At 45.1% G+C, this 19,488-nt stretch overlaps 2 protein-coding genes across 10 annotated transcripts in view; one reads left to right on the top strand and one right to left on the bottom strand.

The window, feature by feature from the left end:
* Positions 1–14,806, bottom strand: part of SPECC1 (sperm antigen with calponin homology and coiled-coil domains 1) — a 168,479-nt gene extending 153,673 nt beyond the window's left edge. For 3 of the 8 annotated variants that reach the window (XR_006276237.1, XM_043499483.1, XM_043499484.1), the window contains exon 1: positions 14,499–14,721. Coding sequence is in view for 7 of the 8 variants with exons in the window: in XM_043499483.1 (XP_043355418.1) it covers positions 14,499–14,711 (213 nt within the window). In the remaining variant the exon portion in view is untranslated. Of the gene's footprint in view, positions 1–13,144; positions 13,178–14,498 lie in introns of those variants that run through there. The other 5 variants (XM_038375246.1, XM_038375254.2, XM_038375253.2 and 2 more) reach the window with 5 other exon arrangements.
* A 25-nt stretch (positions 14,807–14,831) lies between these two features.
* Positions 14,832–18,925, top strand: TIMM22 (translocase of inner mitochondrial membrane 22). Of its 2 annotated transcripts, XM_038375264.2 has the most exons (5): positions 14,832–15,253; positions 16,133–16,329; positions 17,291–17,363; positions 18,430–18,552; positions 18,669–18,925. In XM_038375264.2, exons 1-4 carry the CDS (start codon positions 15,001–15,003, stop codon positions 18,504–18,506), a joined length of 600 nt encoding a protein of 199 aa, XP_038231192.1. In that variant the 5' UTR covers positions 14,832–15,000; the 3' UTR covers positions 18,507–18,552; positions 18,669–18,925. The 2 variants fall into 2 exon arrangements, with proteins under 2 accessions (XP_038231192.1, XP_038231191.1); XM_038375263.2 differs by having other exon boundaries at positions 14,834–15,253; positions 18,430–18,925.
* Positions 18,926–19,488: the final 563 nt, after the last annotated feature.

Genomic DNA, 19,488 nt, shown 5'->3' with positions numbered 1-19,488 from the left:
TTGTTTGTCTGAGTGATTGGCTGAAGTAGGACTGAGTGGACTTGTAGGGTCTAAAGTTTTATACTGTTTTTATTTTTGAATGCAGTTACTTTTTGTATGCAATTCGACATTTGTAAGTTCAACTTTCATGATAAAAAGAAAAGGAGTACTTGTGGCACTTTAGAGACTAACAAATTTATTTGAGCATAAGTTTTCGTGAGTTATAGCTCACTTCATCGGATGCATTCAGCGGAAAATACAGTGGGGAGATTTATATACACACACAGAGAACATGAAACAATGGGTATTATATTATCTCTAAGGTGTCACAAGTACTCCTTTTCTTTTTGCGAATACAGATTAACTCAGCTGCTACTCTGAAACCTTTCATGATAAAGAGATTGCACTACAGTACTTGTATTAGGTGAGTTGAAATACTCGATTTCTTTTCTTTTTTACAGTGCAAATATTTGTATTCAAAAATAAATAGAAAGTGAGCACTGTACACTTTGTATTCTAGGTTGTAATTGAAATCAATATATTCGAAATGTAGAAAACATCAAAAATAGTTAAATAAATGGTATTATTATTGTTTAACAGTACAATATTTTTAATCGTGTAATTAATATTTTTAATTGCTTGACAGCTCTAATTGCAACTACAACATGTTGCAAGAACTACTTTGAACCAAGGTGTTTTCAAAGCCCTTTAATGTATTTTCCTTTACAGTTTCAGCAGAAGAGTAACTTACCCCAGAGTCAGCAGTTTATGTGCTTTCAGCGTCTGCTGCAGAGAGGAGAGCCAGAAGACTATACCCTGAAACTGGTTTCTACTTGGTGTAAATTGGTATTAGATCAGTTTCCAGATGGTGCACTGTTGGCAGCATTCCACTCTCTGGCTGCACCATCAATCACAATCACTTACACCTTCCAGGAGCAGATAGAGAAAAGAGACTACGGAGAGGCTCACAGAAGGGCTAAGGAACATCTGCTGGAATTTTCTGAAGCCACAGGAATTCCAGTTGCAAAATTATGCAATTGGGATGATGAGGGGGGGAAACTGGGATGTGCCAATGTCACTGCTTGTGCCCTAAAGTTTAGGGAGTAGAAACTGATCTGCACTTACTTCTGCCCAAAAGAAAAGTGCAGGCAGTGGCCTGTGTACTCAAGAATCTGACTGAGGACTAACATGGCTGGTTCCTAAATCTTTGATCGCTATGGAAATTACAGCATGAGAAACCACATTATATATATATTGTACCAAAACCAGCATCATAATTACAAAGAAAACAAAGGCTTAAAAAAAGAAATGAAGCATTCTTCCTGTTTTTAAACTGTGCTAATTGATACAAGGTTCTCTCAGCAGCAATGGATATATCGCTGACAAAAATATGGGTCAGAAAAGCTGAAGGTGGTGACATGCTTCAGTAATGTGAGTGTGACATAACTGAGGGGTAGAAAAAGCCCCTTAAAACCCCTCGCTGGAGTAAGGGTAGCTTTACTGTGGTTTTCCCTTCCATTCAAAAGGGCAAGACATTTACAAGTGAAATGAATGTCCAGCTATGACTTAGTGCTCCCCAATGGGGGGCTGTGCAGGGCTCTCTTGGACAAGTCATGAGTGGTGAAGAAAGTGCCGTTGTATTCCTAGGAAAAATAATAACAACTAATGCCCAATGTAGCAAGTGGAGAGTGAACTAGAGGGTTGGGGGTCTCCATTTTTTATCTGAACACTTTCACTGCTACTTTTCCATTGTATATGTTTTGAGGCCATCATCCCATTAACAATCCATTGAGAGTGACCCTGTTCAAGCAGCACAGTAAGTGCCCTCTACCTGGCTGTAACTGGACTATTCAGGCAGCCCAGCAGGTGCATTCCCCGGCTGCTCCTCCTTGATTGAAGTGCTGAAAAAGATGGCATGGGATCAGGTGCATGTTCCCCCAGAGCTAACATAATAGGAACTAAGAAAGATGGTCATTTGACATTGTGAGGTGCTTTCCCAGAACCACCACATTACTACATTTTTGCTGCATGCCACCAACTCTCAGAGCAGGAAAAGGAATTTAGGCTTGGCCAGGATGTGTGTCTGAGGCTGCTTTGAAATAGAATATACTGAATTCAATGGGCTGGTGCAGGGTGTCTCTAGGCTTAGAGCTTTACGGTGCATTTCAGGATGATATACATAAAAACAGCTGAGTTGTCACCTCTGTTTTTGAGGGGCTTCCAGTGGAACTGCTGACAGCCCTAGAACAGCTGCAGCATTGCAGGGCACAGCTCCTATACAAGATGCATGCCTGGGGGCCCAGCAGCAACAAGAATCAGGACAAACTGATAAAGAAAAATGATGAAGCACATATAGTTCAAATCCCAGGAGGTTAATGGGTTCTCTAATGTAGGGCAGGGTTTCTGAGTGCAGCTAGCTATGAAGTTTGATTATGGATATCATAAAATCCTAGTGCTTCCCTCTCACCCTCAATCCAGGATCTCAAAGTGCTTTACAGACATCAAACAAGTTACTGATATAGGCTAGCAATATCCAGTTTATAGACGGGTTAAGTGAGGAACATAGAAGTTAGTGGTCCAATTTTCAGAGGTACTGAGGTCCTGCAATGCCAATTGACTTCAGCTAGATATACATGTGCTTAACATCTCTGAAAATCAGACTCAAGTTGTTTTAAATTAAAAACTCAAAATCAGAGGCTACTTTTCATAGATTCATAGATTGCAAGGCCAGAATGGACCACTGTGATCATGTAGTCCGACCTCTTCTACAACACGGGCCAGAGAACTTCCTAGAGCAGATCTTTTAGAAAAACATCCAGTTTCCAGTCTTGATTTAAAAATTGTCTGTGATGGAGAATTCACATGATCCTTAGTAACTTGTTCCAAATAGTTAATTACTCTCACTGTTAAAAAATTTACAGTATGCCTTATTTCCAGTCTGAATTTGTCCAGCTTCAATTTCCAACCACTGAATCATGTTATGCTTTTCTTCCTAGATTGAAGAGCCCACTATTAAATATTTCTTCCCCATGTAGGAACTTATAGACTTTGATCAAGTCACCCTTTAACCTTCTCTTTGTTGAGGCAGGCTTTCTGATCATTTAATCATTCTTGTGGCTTTTTTCTGATTTTCAAATTTTTCAATATTTGAAGTCTTTTGAACATGTTGACTTTAGGGACTTGACCAAATCCAGAGAGTCAGTGGGAAGGTCTGCATTAGAATTGAGCAGTTCCTCACTCCCAAATAGGTGATCATTCCTAAAGGCTGCCACTCAAAATTAGCCACTAACAAGACAATTTTCCAGGCCTAAGTTTTCTCAGAACTAACTGTAACTTATTATAAAATATTAAGAAATATGCATTGATGGAATGCAAGGAAATTCCATTCTGAGATTCTGGCTCTGCTTTCATGATTTATGTAGAGATGATGTAATACAAAGATTAAATCTTTGTATTACATGGTTGCTAATCATAGAAATTACAGGTTTCAGAGTAGCAGCCGTGTTAGTCTGTATTTAAAAAAGAAAAAGGAGTACTAGTGGCACCTTAGAGACTAACAAATTTATTTGAGCATAAGTTTTTGTGAGCTACAGCTCACTTCATCCGAATGCATCCGATGCAGTGAGCTGTAGCTCACGAAAGCTTATGCTCAAATAAATTTGTTAGTCTCTAAGGTGCCACATAGAAATTACATAGCTGCAAACCCCCAATTCACAGATATTTAAACACACAATAATCATATTACTGCAGATAAAATCAATTGGGACATTTCTAAATTCAGCAGCAGAGGTGTCCAGTTGGCATATGCCTCAGGTTCTAATTGCCCCTGAAGCAACTAGGAGCAAATACCTCCACTTCCAGGATTCACATGTCAGCAGCATGAACTTCTCCTTAAAACAAATGGCTGGTCTATTCTTCACAGATGTACACAATACTATCAGCTGTCATCAAACACAAGACCCAGAAATTGAAAGCAAATTACTACACCAGGTCCAGGGCTCATCCTCATGTTTTCTCCTAAAGCACAGTTACCATGAACATCAGCCTGATTTACAAACAGAAATACCACTCAAACTCTTCAAAATCTGAAGGCAACAGACATAATGAGCAGAGAAGCAAGAAAGTAGCTAGAATGAAGTCCTAGCAACCTACCTATGGCATAAGCCGTCTGACTCCCTGGGGAACAATAGATGTTGCACGTAGGTGGGCTCACTCTGATAATGAACAAAATAATAATCTCCTTGCATTTCTATAGCTCCTTGAATCCTAAAGGAACCCAAAGCATTTTACAAGCGATAAATCGGGTACTTGCATCCACCTCTGGATACAACTAGCTCTGGACCAGCAATATTATACAGTAGCATTTAAGAGAGGAAAATTGGGGTACGTCTAGTTATGTAAAATGTAATTCATATAAATGGAACATGGCCAGGACACTGGGGCTAGTTCCCTGTTAACACATCCTCTCTCCTAGTCTCTATCCAAGCCCTAAAGAATCACAGTTTATAGAACTGGGACTGATCTATTGGGACAAGAGCAAGCACTCTCAGCTCTTGAAGTTCCCTGAAAAGCAAGTGACTAATTCAAGTCTCCAGCAAAGATTCAAATAAGAAAGCAATGATGCAAGATCGTCAGAACATAAAGCCAGAGGAAGATATATTCAACCAAGTTTGGGGACAGTTTGCCAGTCAGAAAAAGTTGAACAAAAGCTGAACAGGTTTCAGAGTAGCAGCCGTGTTAGTCTGTATCCGCAAAAAGAAAAGGAGGACTTGTGGCACCTTAGAGACTTGTGCTCAAATAAATTTGTTAGTCTCTAAGGTGCCACAAGTCCTCCTTTTCTAAAAGCTGAACAAAATCCCACAAGAGCCAAAATGGTATCAGAACAGAAGAAATCACTGAGTATGCACAGGCATGCCAAGTGAAGAAAGTTGAACAGAGGCCATTGTAGAACTGATCAATGAAATTGTTTTTAATTGTTCACTTTATTAATAGAACTTCATAAGTAAAGTTTTATGAATGAATCTACATTCAGTCATAAAACCAGGTACCCCAATAACTGGCTAATTGAGTTTCACATTCAATCCAACTGCTGCTTAAATCACTGAAACTTGCACTGCTTCAACATTGTAACTTCTGCTCACTGTTTGTCATTCCTTACACTTGACCATATTGTAACTTCTGCTCACTGTTTGCCATTCCTTACACTTGTCCATATTGTAACTCAAACTCCATTTTAAAATGCTAACTCCATTTGGTAAACCCTGCTGCAACCTTCATTTTTGCAAATGATGTAATCTTATTAGTTTAGTTTAGTTTAGATGTGTTGATGAGGTATGTATGGATGATGGAATCAACCTCCAGCCCCAGCCTGTCCTGATGAAATAAAGTATAAACACCACTGGCTGAAGATGCAGACAACAATCCTGACAAAGCAAGAAGAGTCCACCCTCAAAAGAAAAGAACAAAAGTACAACTGAAGAAACATCAAAGCCAGGTCCCAGGCTGAAAGTCATGTCTGCAATTGATGGGTGATCAATCACACCAAACCCAGAGGCAGCATGACACAGCAAGACCTATAGACTCTGGATTCAAACTAAAGCCTACAAAAAGGATGGGTGAGATGGAAGACTTTGAAGGGTAACATTCTGCTGCCAACATGGAAGGGCATTGGTGTGCGCCCAACAGAGACCCAGCCCTTCCTTGTGTCCGGCTTTCCTGGCCAGTTAGCTGCCACAAGCTACGAACCCAAGTGACATTCAGAGTGTGTGTTTGTGTGTGTACATAGTATTAGATATTAGTTACTGGTCTTAAATCAAATTGTGTTATTATAATAAACGTGACATCTTGTCTTGTCCCCTGAAACGATCCTGTGTAGTTTTGTCTGCATAACACCATGCGAGATCAACAGTGTAAAAAGGCGGGTGGGAAGAGCAGCAAGAACAGCTAGGGGGAAGGGGCTGCGAGGGACAGCAGGGTAAGGCACCAAGCTCACTGTGCAGAGTGGCTGGAGGAGCAGAGCAAGAAAATTAGAGAAGTGCAAAAGGTACAGCATGCGTGCACAGAAAAGTGGGAAGCCATGTAGCAAGCAATCCAGTGGTAAAATTCTTTAGCACTCAGAGGGTTTTCCTCCTCCAAGCCCTGTAAATGTTAACTCTGGACATCCTGTGAGGTAGGGGAATCAGTGTTTTCATTCCCATTTTTACCAATAAGGAAAAAATAAATTAAATCAGCTTTGGCTACTCTGCTCTCTCATTTGCCTAGGCAACTCCAATGTCACTCTTTTTCATCCATCATCCGAGCAGATGGGTGCCTAGGCTAATAACTTAAAAATGACTTTATCAGTGAAGGGTAATTATCGCTTAGAAATTCCTAGCTCCCAGCCCATGCTCAGTCCACTGATTAGTTCAAACAGCCCTCAGGAAATGCAGAGAGGAAGAGACAAATGAAGAGTTAAACATGTTTAACCAAAGAGCTAGACATCTCCATAGAAAGAATTATTTCTTCCTCAAATTAAATAGAAAACTTAGCCAATGTTCTTACTATTAAGGAGATAGAGAACCTTAGGATCTGGTCCAAAGCCTATTGAAGGCAATGGGAGTCTTTCCTTTGTCTTCAGTGGGCTTTGGATCAGGCCCTTCCTGTCCAGCTCTCTAGCTGAAATCTGGCCCATGTGGATAGTGACTGAAAGACGTTACAGTCTGGAGGCTGTTTGGTGACCAAGGTTCAATTAGTCGGTGAGTCTAAGCTTGCTCGTATTATCGACCTCACAACTAGAGTAACACCATTTCTCTTGTTAACAATCTTGGAGACAGGCCAAGCACTGAATCAGCCACAGAGACTGACATTGTCCCACCCTCTACTAGATCATTCCTGAGCACAGTTGGAGCACACTGGGGAGGGGTAGCAGATGGGGAAAAGTTGCTCCACTACTGCCCATTAAGTCCCTTTTCTGTGGGCCAACGCCATCAGTCTCCAGGGCTGTCAATCCCACTCCTTTCACCAGCAACAAGATTCTCTTCCATAGAGATTTAAAATATACAGTGTTTTCCTTTCTGACATTTGTGACCTCTGCCCAATTGTGAATCCATCAGGCTCTGAGCATTAAACTGTAATAACTCAGGGAGCTAGGCAACCTACCAGCAAGAGGCTCCATTACAGCAGTTACCATGGTGACCGTTAGAGTTAATGGATATTTAAAGGCAACTCACTCAATCACATCAGACACTGGGAAGCTTTTGGATGATGGAGACACAGAAGGCTTAGAACCAGAGGGCCCAATTTACTTCTGGAGCATTGGAGTTTATGGAGATGTACCGGCTTACAGCATCATTGAGTTGGACCCAGAATTCCCATTCTATCCAAATCCAAAAGGGAACAGCAGCTCACCAAATGAGCTATTTCAGGTGAACTCACTCAGAGAAATATTGTTTTGGTTCTGAAGGCCTCAGTGCAATAGCTGCAGTTTAGTCATTGGAGAATAACACACTGCCAAAAATATAATAAAGACTAAGAGGCCTTTAAATAGTCATAGATTTTGACCCATGCACAAGCAAGAGGAACCTGCAGATTTGGATACCTAACCACATTTTGTGAAGTATGTTTGAGTCATTGAAAGGGCAATATTTCACTTGGGATATTACAAGATTGAGATACGAAACGTTTTAGCTTGTGATCAGACACTGTATGGGTGCCACCAAATAAATCATTCCAGAGTGTGCTGCTGTTTATCCTTCCTTCGTGTTGGGCTGCCAGGGACGGCCCTGCCCTCTGAACCTCACTTTAAGGGTGTTCCTCTCATCAAAGTGGATTCTGCACGAGATGGAATTCAGATGGAGGCACTTGATGTGCTTTCCCCTAACACTGGTTCTTTCCATCCACTCCAGCTGCATAGGGTCCAGGAAGAGTGAAGGGGAAGGTGTCCTGGAGGTGACAGCTCTCACCAATAGAGCAAGCTGAGGGTAAATCTAACTACAAAGGGTCCCATATGTGTGCAAGTCTAGTGGGTATGATCTGGCCCAAGGGAAATGGTGCCCTATTGCGTGTTATAGGGTAGGTTGTGGTGAGTAGATCCATACCTGCAGGTACCTGCAGCTGAGTTAAATCCATCTTTTTTTATGAATTGGAGATAGAAATGTAACACACTGTTGTTTTTAATTCATTGTGGTCCATATGGATTCCATGGGTGTTCCACATAGAGGGATTGCAGGACTGGGCCCCTGGTCCTTAATATGAGGAGCATCTCAACAGTTGACAAAGCCTGAATGTCATTTACCAAACTGAGGATACCTTTGCCTTTTCACTGCATCTCTCCCCACAGCACTTGCCCTCCTACATTGACTTCTCTCTGAACTAAACCAGGTTTCTTGAAAGAGAACTCAGGCTCCTATAACAACAGCTTACTTCCCTGGGAGGTGACATCAAAAAACTTGATACACATCTTTTTTAGCACGAGTTACGAGATGTTACATACTTTTAAAATTGTTAATCACTGGGCGAAAACACAATTCTCTGATATCAGGGTGAAGGGATAGAGTGGGGGTGGACCAAATGAAAAGCACAGATACCCTGCACAGTAGAGTGTCTCACTCTTCAAAGGGCTTAAAAAATACAAAAAATACTTACAGTAAATTAGACACAGAGAGAGAAAACAGGAAGACTCAGACGAATATCCCCCAAACCCAAGTCTCATGCCTCCTGCCAAATTGCAAAACGCAGTCACATGGAACAGGCTTACCCGGTCCTAAGAGAAGGCTTTGGAAAAAAATGTAAACAGTCTGTCTTATGCTAACCGGAGTCAAGAGCTTAGTGCACCAGACTGTCTTTTCAGCCTTAACTCTCAAATCCCTGCCCTCGTGGGCTACAGCCCAAGTCTTTATGGTTATGTTGGTGGTTCAGCAGAATAATGACAACTGTTATCAGCTTGGAAAGCCCTGTCAGTTCAGTAGAGAAGTAATCCCCTCCTTAGCCTACTTTGAGCTTTGGTTTGCATTTTATGAACAAATTGAGTGAGGTTCAGAAGATAAAGCAACTTTGCTTTCAGTTGCTGAATTCAGAGAGCAGGCAGATTTCACTAGATACTGTGCCTTCTCTTGAGCCTTCCACCCAAGGATCTGAAACCGCTCTACAAAAAGTAAACAAACTTAGTTAAAGTATCATCATCACCACATTATAGATGGATGAACAGCGAGGTTAAGTAACTCCCCTAATGTCAGTGAGTAAGACTTGGGAATAGAACCCAAGAGTCCTGGCTACCAATTTCCTGCTCTATCCACTGAACCTATTTATTATGAATGCAGCAAAAAAAAATTAAAGGTGGAAAAGGCCCCAAGACAACAGTAGAAAAGAAGGGAATGGATTCCCAACTGCAAAACAAGCCATAACCTCAACCAGAATTTGGCTTGACACCACCTGCTTTGCAAACTGCCCTAAAACCTACGTGTTTTTTATTTGCAAAGGCACTTCCTGCTTCCAAAGGAGGGTAGAAGTCCCAGCTGGGATCATACTTTAAAACAGTGTTTCTCCACCTTTTAGATACAAGGACTGGCTTGTTGAGTTCCTAAACTGTGTCAGGGAGATTTCAGGAACTGGCACCAGTCCTCGGACCAGTCATTCAGAAACACTGCTCTAAACCACATCAGTGCAACAGCCACAGCCCTCTGCAGGCATTCAGAGCACCCATAGTCACGGTGAGTGACATGTGGGGAAGCAGCTTCTCAGCAACCAGCCTACCTAGCTTCTTATAGTCAGTGTTGCCAGCTCTTGGGATTTTATCATGAGTACTGTGATATTCAGTGTTTTATTTAAAGCCCCAGCCCCAGCCCCTGGAGTCATGTTAGTAGGTGAGACTTTTAATTTTAATTAAAACACACACCCAAAAAAAGTGTCTAGCCTCACGGCTATGGATAAAGCTTGAAAACGTAATCACCAAGGTCAAACAGCAGAAGGCAGATAAAAAGAACCCCAAATGTGTTATTTTTAAACCTCACGATTTTCAAGCCAATCATATGATTTTGGAGGCCTGACTCATGATTTTTCAACACTCGAGGCTGGCAATACCCTACTCTACATCCAACACTGTGGTAGCTGATTCTTAAAGACATTCCTGTTTGGCTAATTTTTGCTCTTCTTTGGCACAAGTAGCAGCTGTTCAGGGTGTCACAGGTAGCTACAAAAATAGCCCTCTATGCAGAATTACTTGCAATTCATTAACTGTCCACAAAGTCATAGGAGACCTACAATGCGGCAGCATTACTGCCCAGAGCCTTTCCAGGAGGGAAGGGGAAGATGAGGGGGGAAGAGAGAGGGAAACTATTTATTTATTTTGGTCTCCATTGCTAAACTGCTTCTCATGCAGTGAAGTCATTTCTGGAATAACTCTGGGATTTGAGTGATTGGTTCCGAGAGCTGCAAAAACTTTCTTTGCAGCAATACCCAAAATAACCGCCCGAGTGCTGCAGCTATGAAAGGTATACTTCAGAATCAGAATTTCAGACAAGAATATTATATTTACAGTTTAAATGCTCTGTCCTTAAGGGCACTGACCTACATGTCCATATTCTCCAATCAAAGGTTCAGTGACACTGATCAATTTTCTCCTAAAAACTCCTATGTGCTGCCCTCTAGTGAAACTAAACAGATCCTAAATGTATAGGACAGCCACTGTGAGTATTTTTTATAAAAACAATAGAATCATAGAATATCAGGGTTGGAAGGGACCTCAGGAGGTCATCTAGTCCAACCCCCTGCTCAAAGCAGGACCAATCCCCAATTTTTGCCCCAGATCCCTAAATGGCCCCAGATCCCTAAATGGCCCCTCAAGGATTGAACTCACAACTCACAACCCTGGGTTTAGCAGGCCAATGCTCAAACCACTGAGCTATCCCTCTGCTCACAAACAAGGAGCACAGAATCTGGCCCACACAGTTAGCAGCAGCACTTCCCAGGTGAGCTGTGCACCTGTTTAACCAAATGGGCCATTAAACCACCATGCAGGCATGTGCAGTGTTTCTCAAATGTGGCCACCAGCAATTTCTTTGCCACCAAAAAGCCCCCAAGGCTTGGGCAGAGACTGGGGAGAGGGGCAAAGTAGCACACGGCTGCTGCTCCCGACTAGCTGTTATCAAGGGCAGCGAGATGCACTGCCTTGGTGCTGGCCCTGGTGCCACCACAGGGATTGGTGCCCTGCACCATGCAGCCTCCTTGGGGGCTCCAGGCAGTGCCCCTGGAGATGTGGGGCTGGTGTACAGGACGCCGGAGGAGGCTCTTGTCAATGGAGGTGGTTGCAGCATTCGGTTGCCGGGGCACTCCCCTGGGCAGCTCTCCCACTCCTGCCTGGCTGGGGCATGGGGAGCCAGGCACTTCACACGCAGCTGGTGAGTTCCCAACCCACCTTCCCTGGGGCGCCTCTCACTGCCAGGCCACAGGAGGCAACGGACAGACAGACACGTTTGTCAGAAGGGCCATCAGCAAGAGTTGGTGGCTGCACTCTGAGGCCACCAAAAGATTTGTTGCAACAACCCCAGGGATACCACAGAATACAGATCAGGGAAACTAGAACAGCAGACCAGAGCACAATGTTCGCGGAGGGAAAAAACTGACCTCCTGAGCCTCGCCGAGCTTCATGGGCCAAGATAGGTTTTCATTGGAGAGATCTTCCTTGGCAACCTTCTTGCTCCTAGTGACCTTTCATCCTTAACACATTTAATTTTAATTACAGGGAGAAGAGACAAAAGAATGTTTGAAAGCGTTCCAGTTAGGGCTATGCAAGATAAAAAAAAAGCACTCTCTCTTGACAGAACTGAGGTTTCTTGGAAGAGGTTGAACATTGAGGGCTTAGCAACTCCAAGTCGGCAGTAGGGTGACCAGATGTCCCCATTTTATAGACACAATCCCGATATTCGGGGCTTTTTCTTATATAGGTGCCCACTACCCCTGAACCCTGTCCCAATTTTTCACACTTTCTATCTGGTCACCCTAGTCGTCAGTGTAATTTCAGGCAAGTTATTCAGATGACAGGCTTGTGCTGAAGGGGCTCAAACAGCACTAACTTGCAAGTGTCCAGTCAGTGATTATGAAGTTATTATGAGAGAATTTGAAGTTTGGAGCGAGCAGCTTGTTCACTGCAGGTTTCTACTTGTCCCACATAGCAAGAATTGTCAGTCACACTATCTAGGCCCCAATCGTGCAAACACTTAAATTTATTCATATGAATAGTCCATGAAAGTCAATGGGACGACTTGCATACTTAGAGAAAAGCACAGGCTTAAATGTTTGTAAGATCAATGTCTTAGTTCACATGCAGAATATAAACCCATGCGTGCATGATACTGGGAAACGGGGAAGACATTCATAATGAGAAGAAAGATATTGTGTGGGAAAACATCAGAAGACAATCATCATGTAAGTTCTGGCAATAAATGGAGCCTGTCCCTATTACCCTGTATGTCAGCTAACCACACCAGAAACGGAAAGAATAAATTGCACACCCTTCCAATCCCAAATCACAGAGCTGGGAAAAAATAATCCAAAACAACACTCCAGCCACAAAGAGAGCCCAACTCTCAGTGCACAAGTCCCAACACTCAACACACCTCTCACTCGCCCAAAATCGTAGGGAAATAAATGGGCTTTGCAGGTGCCTTGAAGATCAACAGATCTGGGCTATTTTGGATCAAGGGAGGGAGGGAATTCTGAAATTCAGTTCTCCTCATGAAGAACATCCTGACTCCTCCTTTTTATACCAAGAGACTTGAGTACCTACTGCACTCAGTTACAGAGGGAACAGAATTGAGAAGCCAGTAGAGGGCAGTGGAACTCAGTGCACAAGTCAGGATGTTGTGCTCAACTTCGTATAGTGAAAATATTTGAAGGGGAAAATAAATCATTATACAGCGTTAAACATATTTGCACAGAATTATCCAGATCTGCATGTGTGTCATTGTAAACAAGTAACAATGCTGAGGTAAAAGAGAAAAGGAAAACCAGGACAATCTACTACAGAATACCTAATGCATCTAACTCAGTTCAGACCATGGGTCTGATTTTCAGAGGGATACATGGAAATGAGTCACTTTTAGTTCATAAATTCCTTTTAAAATAACCATTACAATGTTTTCTAACATTTTAAATTATTAAAATTCAGTGCCTCAAAGCAACCCATTCTCACCATAACAGTTATTCCTTGACGGTTAGGCCAAACACTGCAGATTTAAAAAAAAAATATTAATAGTAAAAACTTTCCATAGAACTATAACAAAACATTTTGTTTGGTTTTAAACCCATCCTTCCCTTCCTTGCAGCAAGCTTAACAACAGACTTGTGCTAGTGCATGAGAATCAAAAAGGGAAACTGGCTCAGCTATGCCCCTACTGAGCAAAATGAAGCATGAACAAATAGCATATATGACTGAAATATTTATTTTAGCTTACAGCCTCCCTTTTTAAGGGAGAAGCTTATCAAGGTGGGAAGTATTAATGGGAAGTTTCTACGCTACTGCCAAACAAAACAAACAGTAGTGTAAGAGTTAAAACCCCTTCTTGATCTGACACTAATCAGGATTGCATTTTGTGACTGCAAGACAGATGTTGTATAAACTTCTCAGTGCCCCTTGATCATTGAATATCAGGTTGGAAGGGACCTCAGGAGGTCATCTAGTCCAACCCCCTGCTCAAAACAGGACCAATCCCCAATTTTTACTGCAGATCCCTAAACGATCCCCTCAAGGATTGAACTCGCAACCCTGGATTTAGCAGGCCAATGCTCAAACCACTGAGCTATCTCTCCCCCTGATCCGTACAAACCCCCAGGCGTGAGTGCTATGTTATGCCAGGGACATCCAAACTTCGCTCAGCTGAGGGGCTGCATGGACAACATCTGTCCACCTAGTGTTTCTCTGCCTAACGTATGTAAAATGAACTGGAGTGGAGCTGCCCTTGTCTTAGCCCAAGCAGCCACCTCAGATGCTGGGACGTATCAACTTCCTGGGGCCACTCACCCCAGAAGACAAGAGAAAGTCGAGGGGGGGCATCATAGGACTCTGTGGGTGACATTTGACCAACCCCACTGCACAGGTACCCGTAAAGGCTTGGTTGCTTGAAGGGCAGTGGAGCCTCCCTCTCTGGGCTCGGGCACCTTGGCAAGGCCACCGCGCGGTGTCAGTGGGAGCCACCCAGGGGACAGCCCTGCTCCCTCTGGCCAGCAGGCACACTGCACCCCGGGACCCAGGGCTTTCCCCAAGGCCTGGGGGTGGCTGCAGGGCTCCAGAGGGGAAGAGGACCACCCGGCACCTTGGCTGCCCTCCAACTAACCACTGGCACCTGTTGCCTCCATGGGGGCGCCCCTCTGCATTAGGGCCCAGGGTCCCTCCCCCCCCTTTGCAGGGCAGCCACCAGGGACCCTCCTGCAGCCCGTGAGCCATGGCCGAGGCCCCAGCCTCCTGTCAGAACGGCCCCTCTGCCTCCCAGCCCCCTGGCCTGCCCTGGGAGAGGCCCCCAGGGCCAGCCCGCCCCAGCCCCGCTCACCTGCTGCCTCCTCTCGAGGATGCTCTGGCAGCAAGCACCTTTCCTCTCTTCGGCAACGGTCCTAACGGCCGCTAGGGGGCGAGCGCCGCGGGGCACCCTGAGAAATGCGGTTCTGCCTCTCAGACCCTCCGGACTACGAGTCCCAAGATGCCGCGCGCAGCGGAGCCTGGCCGTGCGGCTCGGCCTGAAGCGGCGGAGCATGCCGGGAGTCATAGTTTCTTTACGGGGGCTGCCGCAAGGCACGCTGGATGTACAGGCGCATAGCGGTTAGAGAGGGGCTACAAGAGCCGTGAATCCCGGCGCACCTTAGCCCTTCGGCGATGGGCATGCTGGGAGTCGCAGCCCGCCCGCCCGCCCGCGCGCGCGCGTGCGGTGACGCCGTGTCGAATCGGCTGCTGCGGAACCACAGGCGGACGGGGCAGAAGCCCCCCCCCCCCCCCCCTCAACTCCGAGCGTGGAATCTACGGCTGGGGAGGCAGCGACTGAGTTTACCCGGCCTGTCATGGCGGCGGCCTCCTCCCCGGGGGGCAGCGCGCCCGCCGGCCCCGGGCCTGAGCCGGCCGGGCCGGCCCAGCTGCAGTACAGCCTCCTGCTGGAGCACCTGGTGGGGGAGCGGCGGGGGCCGCGCCAGGCCCGGGCCCTGGACCCCGCCGCGCTGGGGGGCATCCCGGCCCCGCCCAAGAGCGAGGAGCAGAAGCTGATCGAGCGGGTCATGGAGAGCTGCGGGTTCAAGGCGGCGCTGGCCTGCGTGGGAGGTGCGGAGCGGGGCCGCGCCCGGCATGGGGCCGGGTGGCAGCTGGCGCCCGTCTCCCCTTCCCGCCGCTCGAGCTGCCGGGGCCCCGGGGCAGCTGGGCCGCGCCCGGATTGGAGCCCCGTGTCCTGACCCGGGCTGGAGTGTTACAAGGAGAGGCCGGGGGGGTATGAGGGAGGGTTATAAAATCACCAGTGGAGTGGGGGGAACGTGGATAGGGAACGGGGGGGGTCACCCGATGAAATGGACAGGCGGCTGGTTTGAAACAAACCTACGGACATAGCTCGTGGCACAAGGCACAGTCACCCTGTGGAACTCCTTGCCAGGGGATGCTATAACCGGGTTCAAAAAAGAACTAGATACGTTCATGGAGGACAAGTCCATCAATGACTATTAGCCAAGATCAGGATCACAACCTCCATGCTCTGGGTCCCTAAATCTCTGAGTGCCAGAAGCAGGGACTGGGTGACAGGGGATGGATCACTCAGTAATTGCCCTGTTCTCTTCATTCCCTCTGAAGGATCTAGCACTGGCTCCTGTCAGAGGACTGGATACTGGGCTAGCTGCACCATTGGCTTGACCCAGTATGTCTGTTTTTATATTTGGGTCAGTTACTTCTCCTTCCCTGTGCCTCAGTTTCCCGCTTAGTACACTGGGCTCTCTGTTACTGGCCCTGGGGGGTAACAGAAGGGCTGCCTGAGGTGCTTGGAGATGTGCTGTGTTATTAATGTGACTGTGGGGGGAAGGCCACTCTTCTGACCCCAAATGTCTTTTATGCTGTAACATATCAGGATTCTGGGATGTTTGTTGTGTTGATTGTGCTGCATTGCTGCAATCAATGGGGAAACATTCTATTTTCACTGGGTTTTTTTGGCTTCTTTAGGTTTTGTTTTGGGAGGAGCATTTGGTGTATTCACAGCAGGCATCGATACCAATGTAGGGTTTGATCCCAAGGATCCCTATCGTACACCAACTGCAAAAGAAGTCCTTAAAGATATGGGACAACGAGGGATGTCCTATGCCAAAAACTTTGCCATTGTGGGTGCTATGTTCTCCTGTACTGAATGTCTAGTAGAGTCTGTAAGTAGCCAACAGAAATGCTTTCATTCTTTAGAAACCCTTGACGTGTGTGTTCCTACCTAACTTGCTCTTGAGCTACCCTAAAGCAATCTTGGGTGGTGGAAAGCAGCTCTAGGAGGAAAATGAAGCACACTTGTTTTTTGGTGTTTTCCAGCCTCTGATTCCTTGTTATAACAGAAAAAAGTACAGAACAACCCTCTTAGGGCACACTTGGTAACAAAGATCATTCCAGTTCCGGATAAATATATTGTTAATTTTGGGGACTATATTTTAAAGCCTCGCCAACCTTTTTTAAAAAATCTCAGTATCAGTTGTACTCATAATTATTTGTGCCTCTAAAATTTTAGCAGCAAAAAGGAGGTTGGGTGAAAATCATGTCTTGGATCTCATTTTGTAGCTAGAGAGCAAAGTGACCTTTTTTGTCTCACTGCTAAAACTTTTGACTTTCATATTTCCTTAGAAATAAGGCAACAAGTTTCTTTATTTTAATTGGAAAGTGTAATGAACTCATGTAGAAGAAAAAGGGTATATCTACATGGTAATAAAACATCTACAGCTGGCCCTTGTCAGCTGACTCAGGTTTATGGGGCTACTGTATTGTAGACATTCGGGCTTGGGCTGGAGCCTAGGCTCCAGCCTGGATGTCTACACTGCAGTTTTATAGCCCTGCAGCCCAAACCTTGCAAGCCCAAATCAGCTGAAACAGACCAACCCCCTGCATTTCATTGTGGTGTAGATGTACCCTAAGTGTCTTAGGTAATACTCCCCCTTCCCCCCAAGAAGTCTCACACCAAAGGTCAACATTGCTATCTGCTGGAAAAATAGGGACAAGCATGGTCAGCTGTGAGTCAAGAGGACTGGTGGAGTGTTTTTATTCTCTAAAACTAACATTAAGTAGCTATGCTAATAGTTCCATGTGCACCTTCCGACTGTGACTCCACTGCGTTTCTCCATTCCACAGTATCGTGGAAAATCAGACTGGAAGAACAGTGTTATTAGTGGGTGCATCACTGGAGGAGCCATTGGCTTTAGAGGTTAGTAGCACTTTCTTTGAACTGTTTCTGTGCTAGTTCTGGCCAAGACCGCCCACTACATGGATGTACTGCAATCTTTTCTAGATGTCCCAAGTGCAGAACATTTCCATGTAGTATTAAGGGGGCATCACCATGGAACTTGTAATAGTTCAAAGTGAGTTAAATTTCCTTTAGGTGCTGCATCTGCTTCCCTGCTAATAAAAGATACAGTGAAACTGACTATATACAAGCATCAGTCAAAAGGAAAAATATTTTTATTCAAGGTTTTCAGATAACTTTGGGTGTTATTACACTTGGATAAGATGTAGAATAACCACTTAAACAGAATATTGCACAGGAAATACCACCTAGGAAATGCCAGCAGTAGCTGGTGCCCCAGAGCGAGTCTAGCTAGTAGCCATCAGAATGGGGCATATTTAAGCACCAATCACTGCTTAGCACCTGGGCTTTTGGCAAGAACCCACCAAATGCTCCCTTGTTAAGAATATGCCTGGAAGGGGGAGCTGTGGTTGTACTGAAGCACAGGATTGTGGTGCTTTTCAGCAAAGGTGGAGTTCTTCCTTCCTTTCCCTTCCTCAAAGGAGTCTTCCCAAAGAGCATTAAGGGAAGCAAACAGCTCTAGAAAGGGCTCCTAATTAAGTCTATTATACTGTGTCTGGCCTGGACCTAATCCTTTTAGAGCTCTTAAAGCAGCTGCTGCCTTTCTGTCCCCATCATACTGTTCAGCCACCCTAAGTCACCTGCAGTGCTGAGATCAGAGCCAAGTGAATCCAGCCATTGCATCAGAGCTGGCAATAGTCATTTGCAGCCCTTCAGAGGCAGAGAAACCATAACAAAGCTCAGTTAGTGCAGCACACAGGCCCTGTCCCTGTGGTTCCAAGTGCAGTGTGTGCCAAATTCCTGGGATGCATCTAAGTCCCCTAATCCAATTAAAATTAGAGTGCAAGATTCTCTGCATGGAAAACTCTGCAATCCTAGGAGTTCTTCAAGGCCAGCAGCATAAGCCAGTAAATGGGAAGAAATGCAGGGCGTTTCTAATTCTTTCCCTTCCCTTTTTGCATTGCAGCTGGTTTAAAAGCAGGGGCCATTGGCTGTGGTGGCTTTGCTGCTTTCTCGGCAGTGATTGATTATTACCTACGGTAACAACGCAGTCCTGTGGGAAAGTTTCACTTGTGTTCCAGTGCCGCTGGTAAGAGCTGTGGGTTCACCAGACTTGCTTCCCTGCCTTTGGAGGGGTGATCAGAGCAGGATGTTGCCTGCTGTTTCCTAAATGACTGATGATCCTTTCACCCCTCGCCCTGGCAGGCTTATTTCATGCTCAGGTGCTGGAGTTCCTTGGAATTGAGCCAGGCTTTTGGACAAACAGTGGTCAGTGTCGTCATCGGAATGGATAAACGGTCAGTTTCCAAGAACTAAGCCTCTTCTCGCTAAGCCTTCCAGATCCTTTGGGTCTACGTCTGGGGAGTGTTTTGCTGGTGCTGAAAGAGGCAAGCTGTCAGAATCTTGATAAATAAATGCAGCAAGCTGGGTTGTCACAGTTTGCTGCAAACGTTTAACTGTAATGGGTTTGCAATGTGCTGCTCTGTTGGGTAGAAACAAGACCTTGTGGGGGAAAGAAGAACTAATTCCAGGCATTTTTTTAATATCCGCTGGAGCATACCTACCCTCTATATACAATGCTTTAAAGTACAACTAAATAGGAACCAACTTTCCTGACCATGTCTTCAAGAGAACAAAGGGAGAAGGTGTTTTGCCTAGTGATGACAGTGACTGAGCTGCCACACACAACATTTCAACCAAACAATTTAGGGAAAAGCAGCTTGTTGGCAAAGTACAATATTATATGGCAAACCTGTCTCGCTGAGCTAATCTCACTATAGTAACACAGCAAGTGATGAGCTACTGCTTCATCTGCTATTGGATCAAAATATTAACTCCAAAAGTTGTGTAGAGACTAGCAAGCCAGTGCATTAGAACAGTGTCAGGAGCTTCATATTTACTTAACAGCACACAATCCTTTCCCATGACCAAGCTGCACCAATTTTGCATGCTCTGTAGTGCTGGCTATTACTAGAAGCTGTATTATTGTGCACTAGAGCTACCAGCTGGACTTGAGTATGACTTT

The sequence above is a fragment of the Dermochelys coriacea genome, chromosome 17, assembly GCF_009764565.3.
Source record: "Dermochelys coriacea isolate rDerCor1 chromosome 17, rDerCor1.pri.v4, whole genome shotgun sequence".
Taxonomy (NCBI): Eukaryota; Metazoa; Chordata; order Testudines; family Dermochelyidae; genus Dermochelys; species Dermochelys coriacea.
The sequence above is the reverse complement of the archived record's forward strand: the minus strand, read 5'-3'. Positions and strand labels throughout refer to the sequence as shown.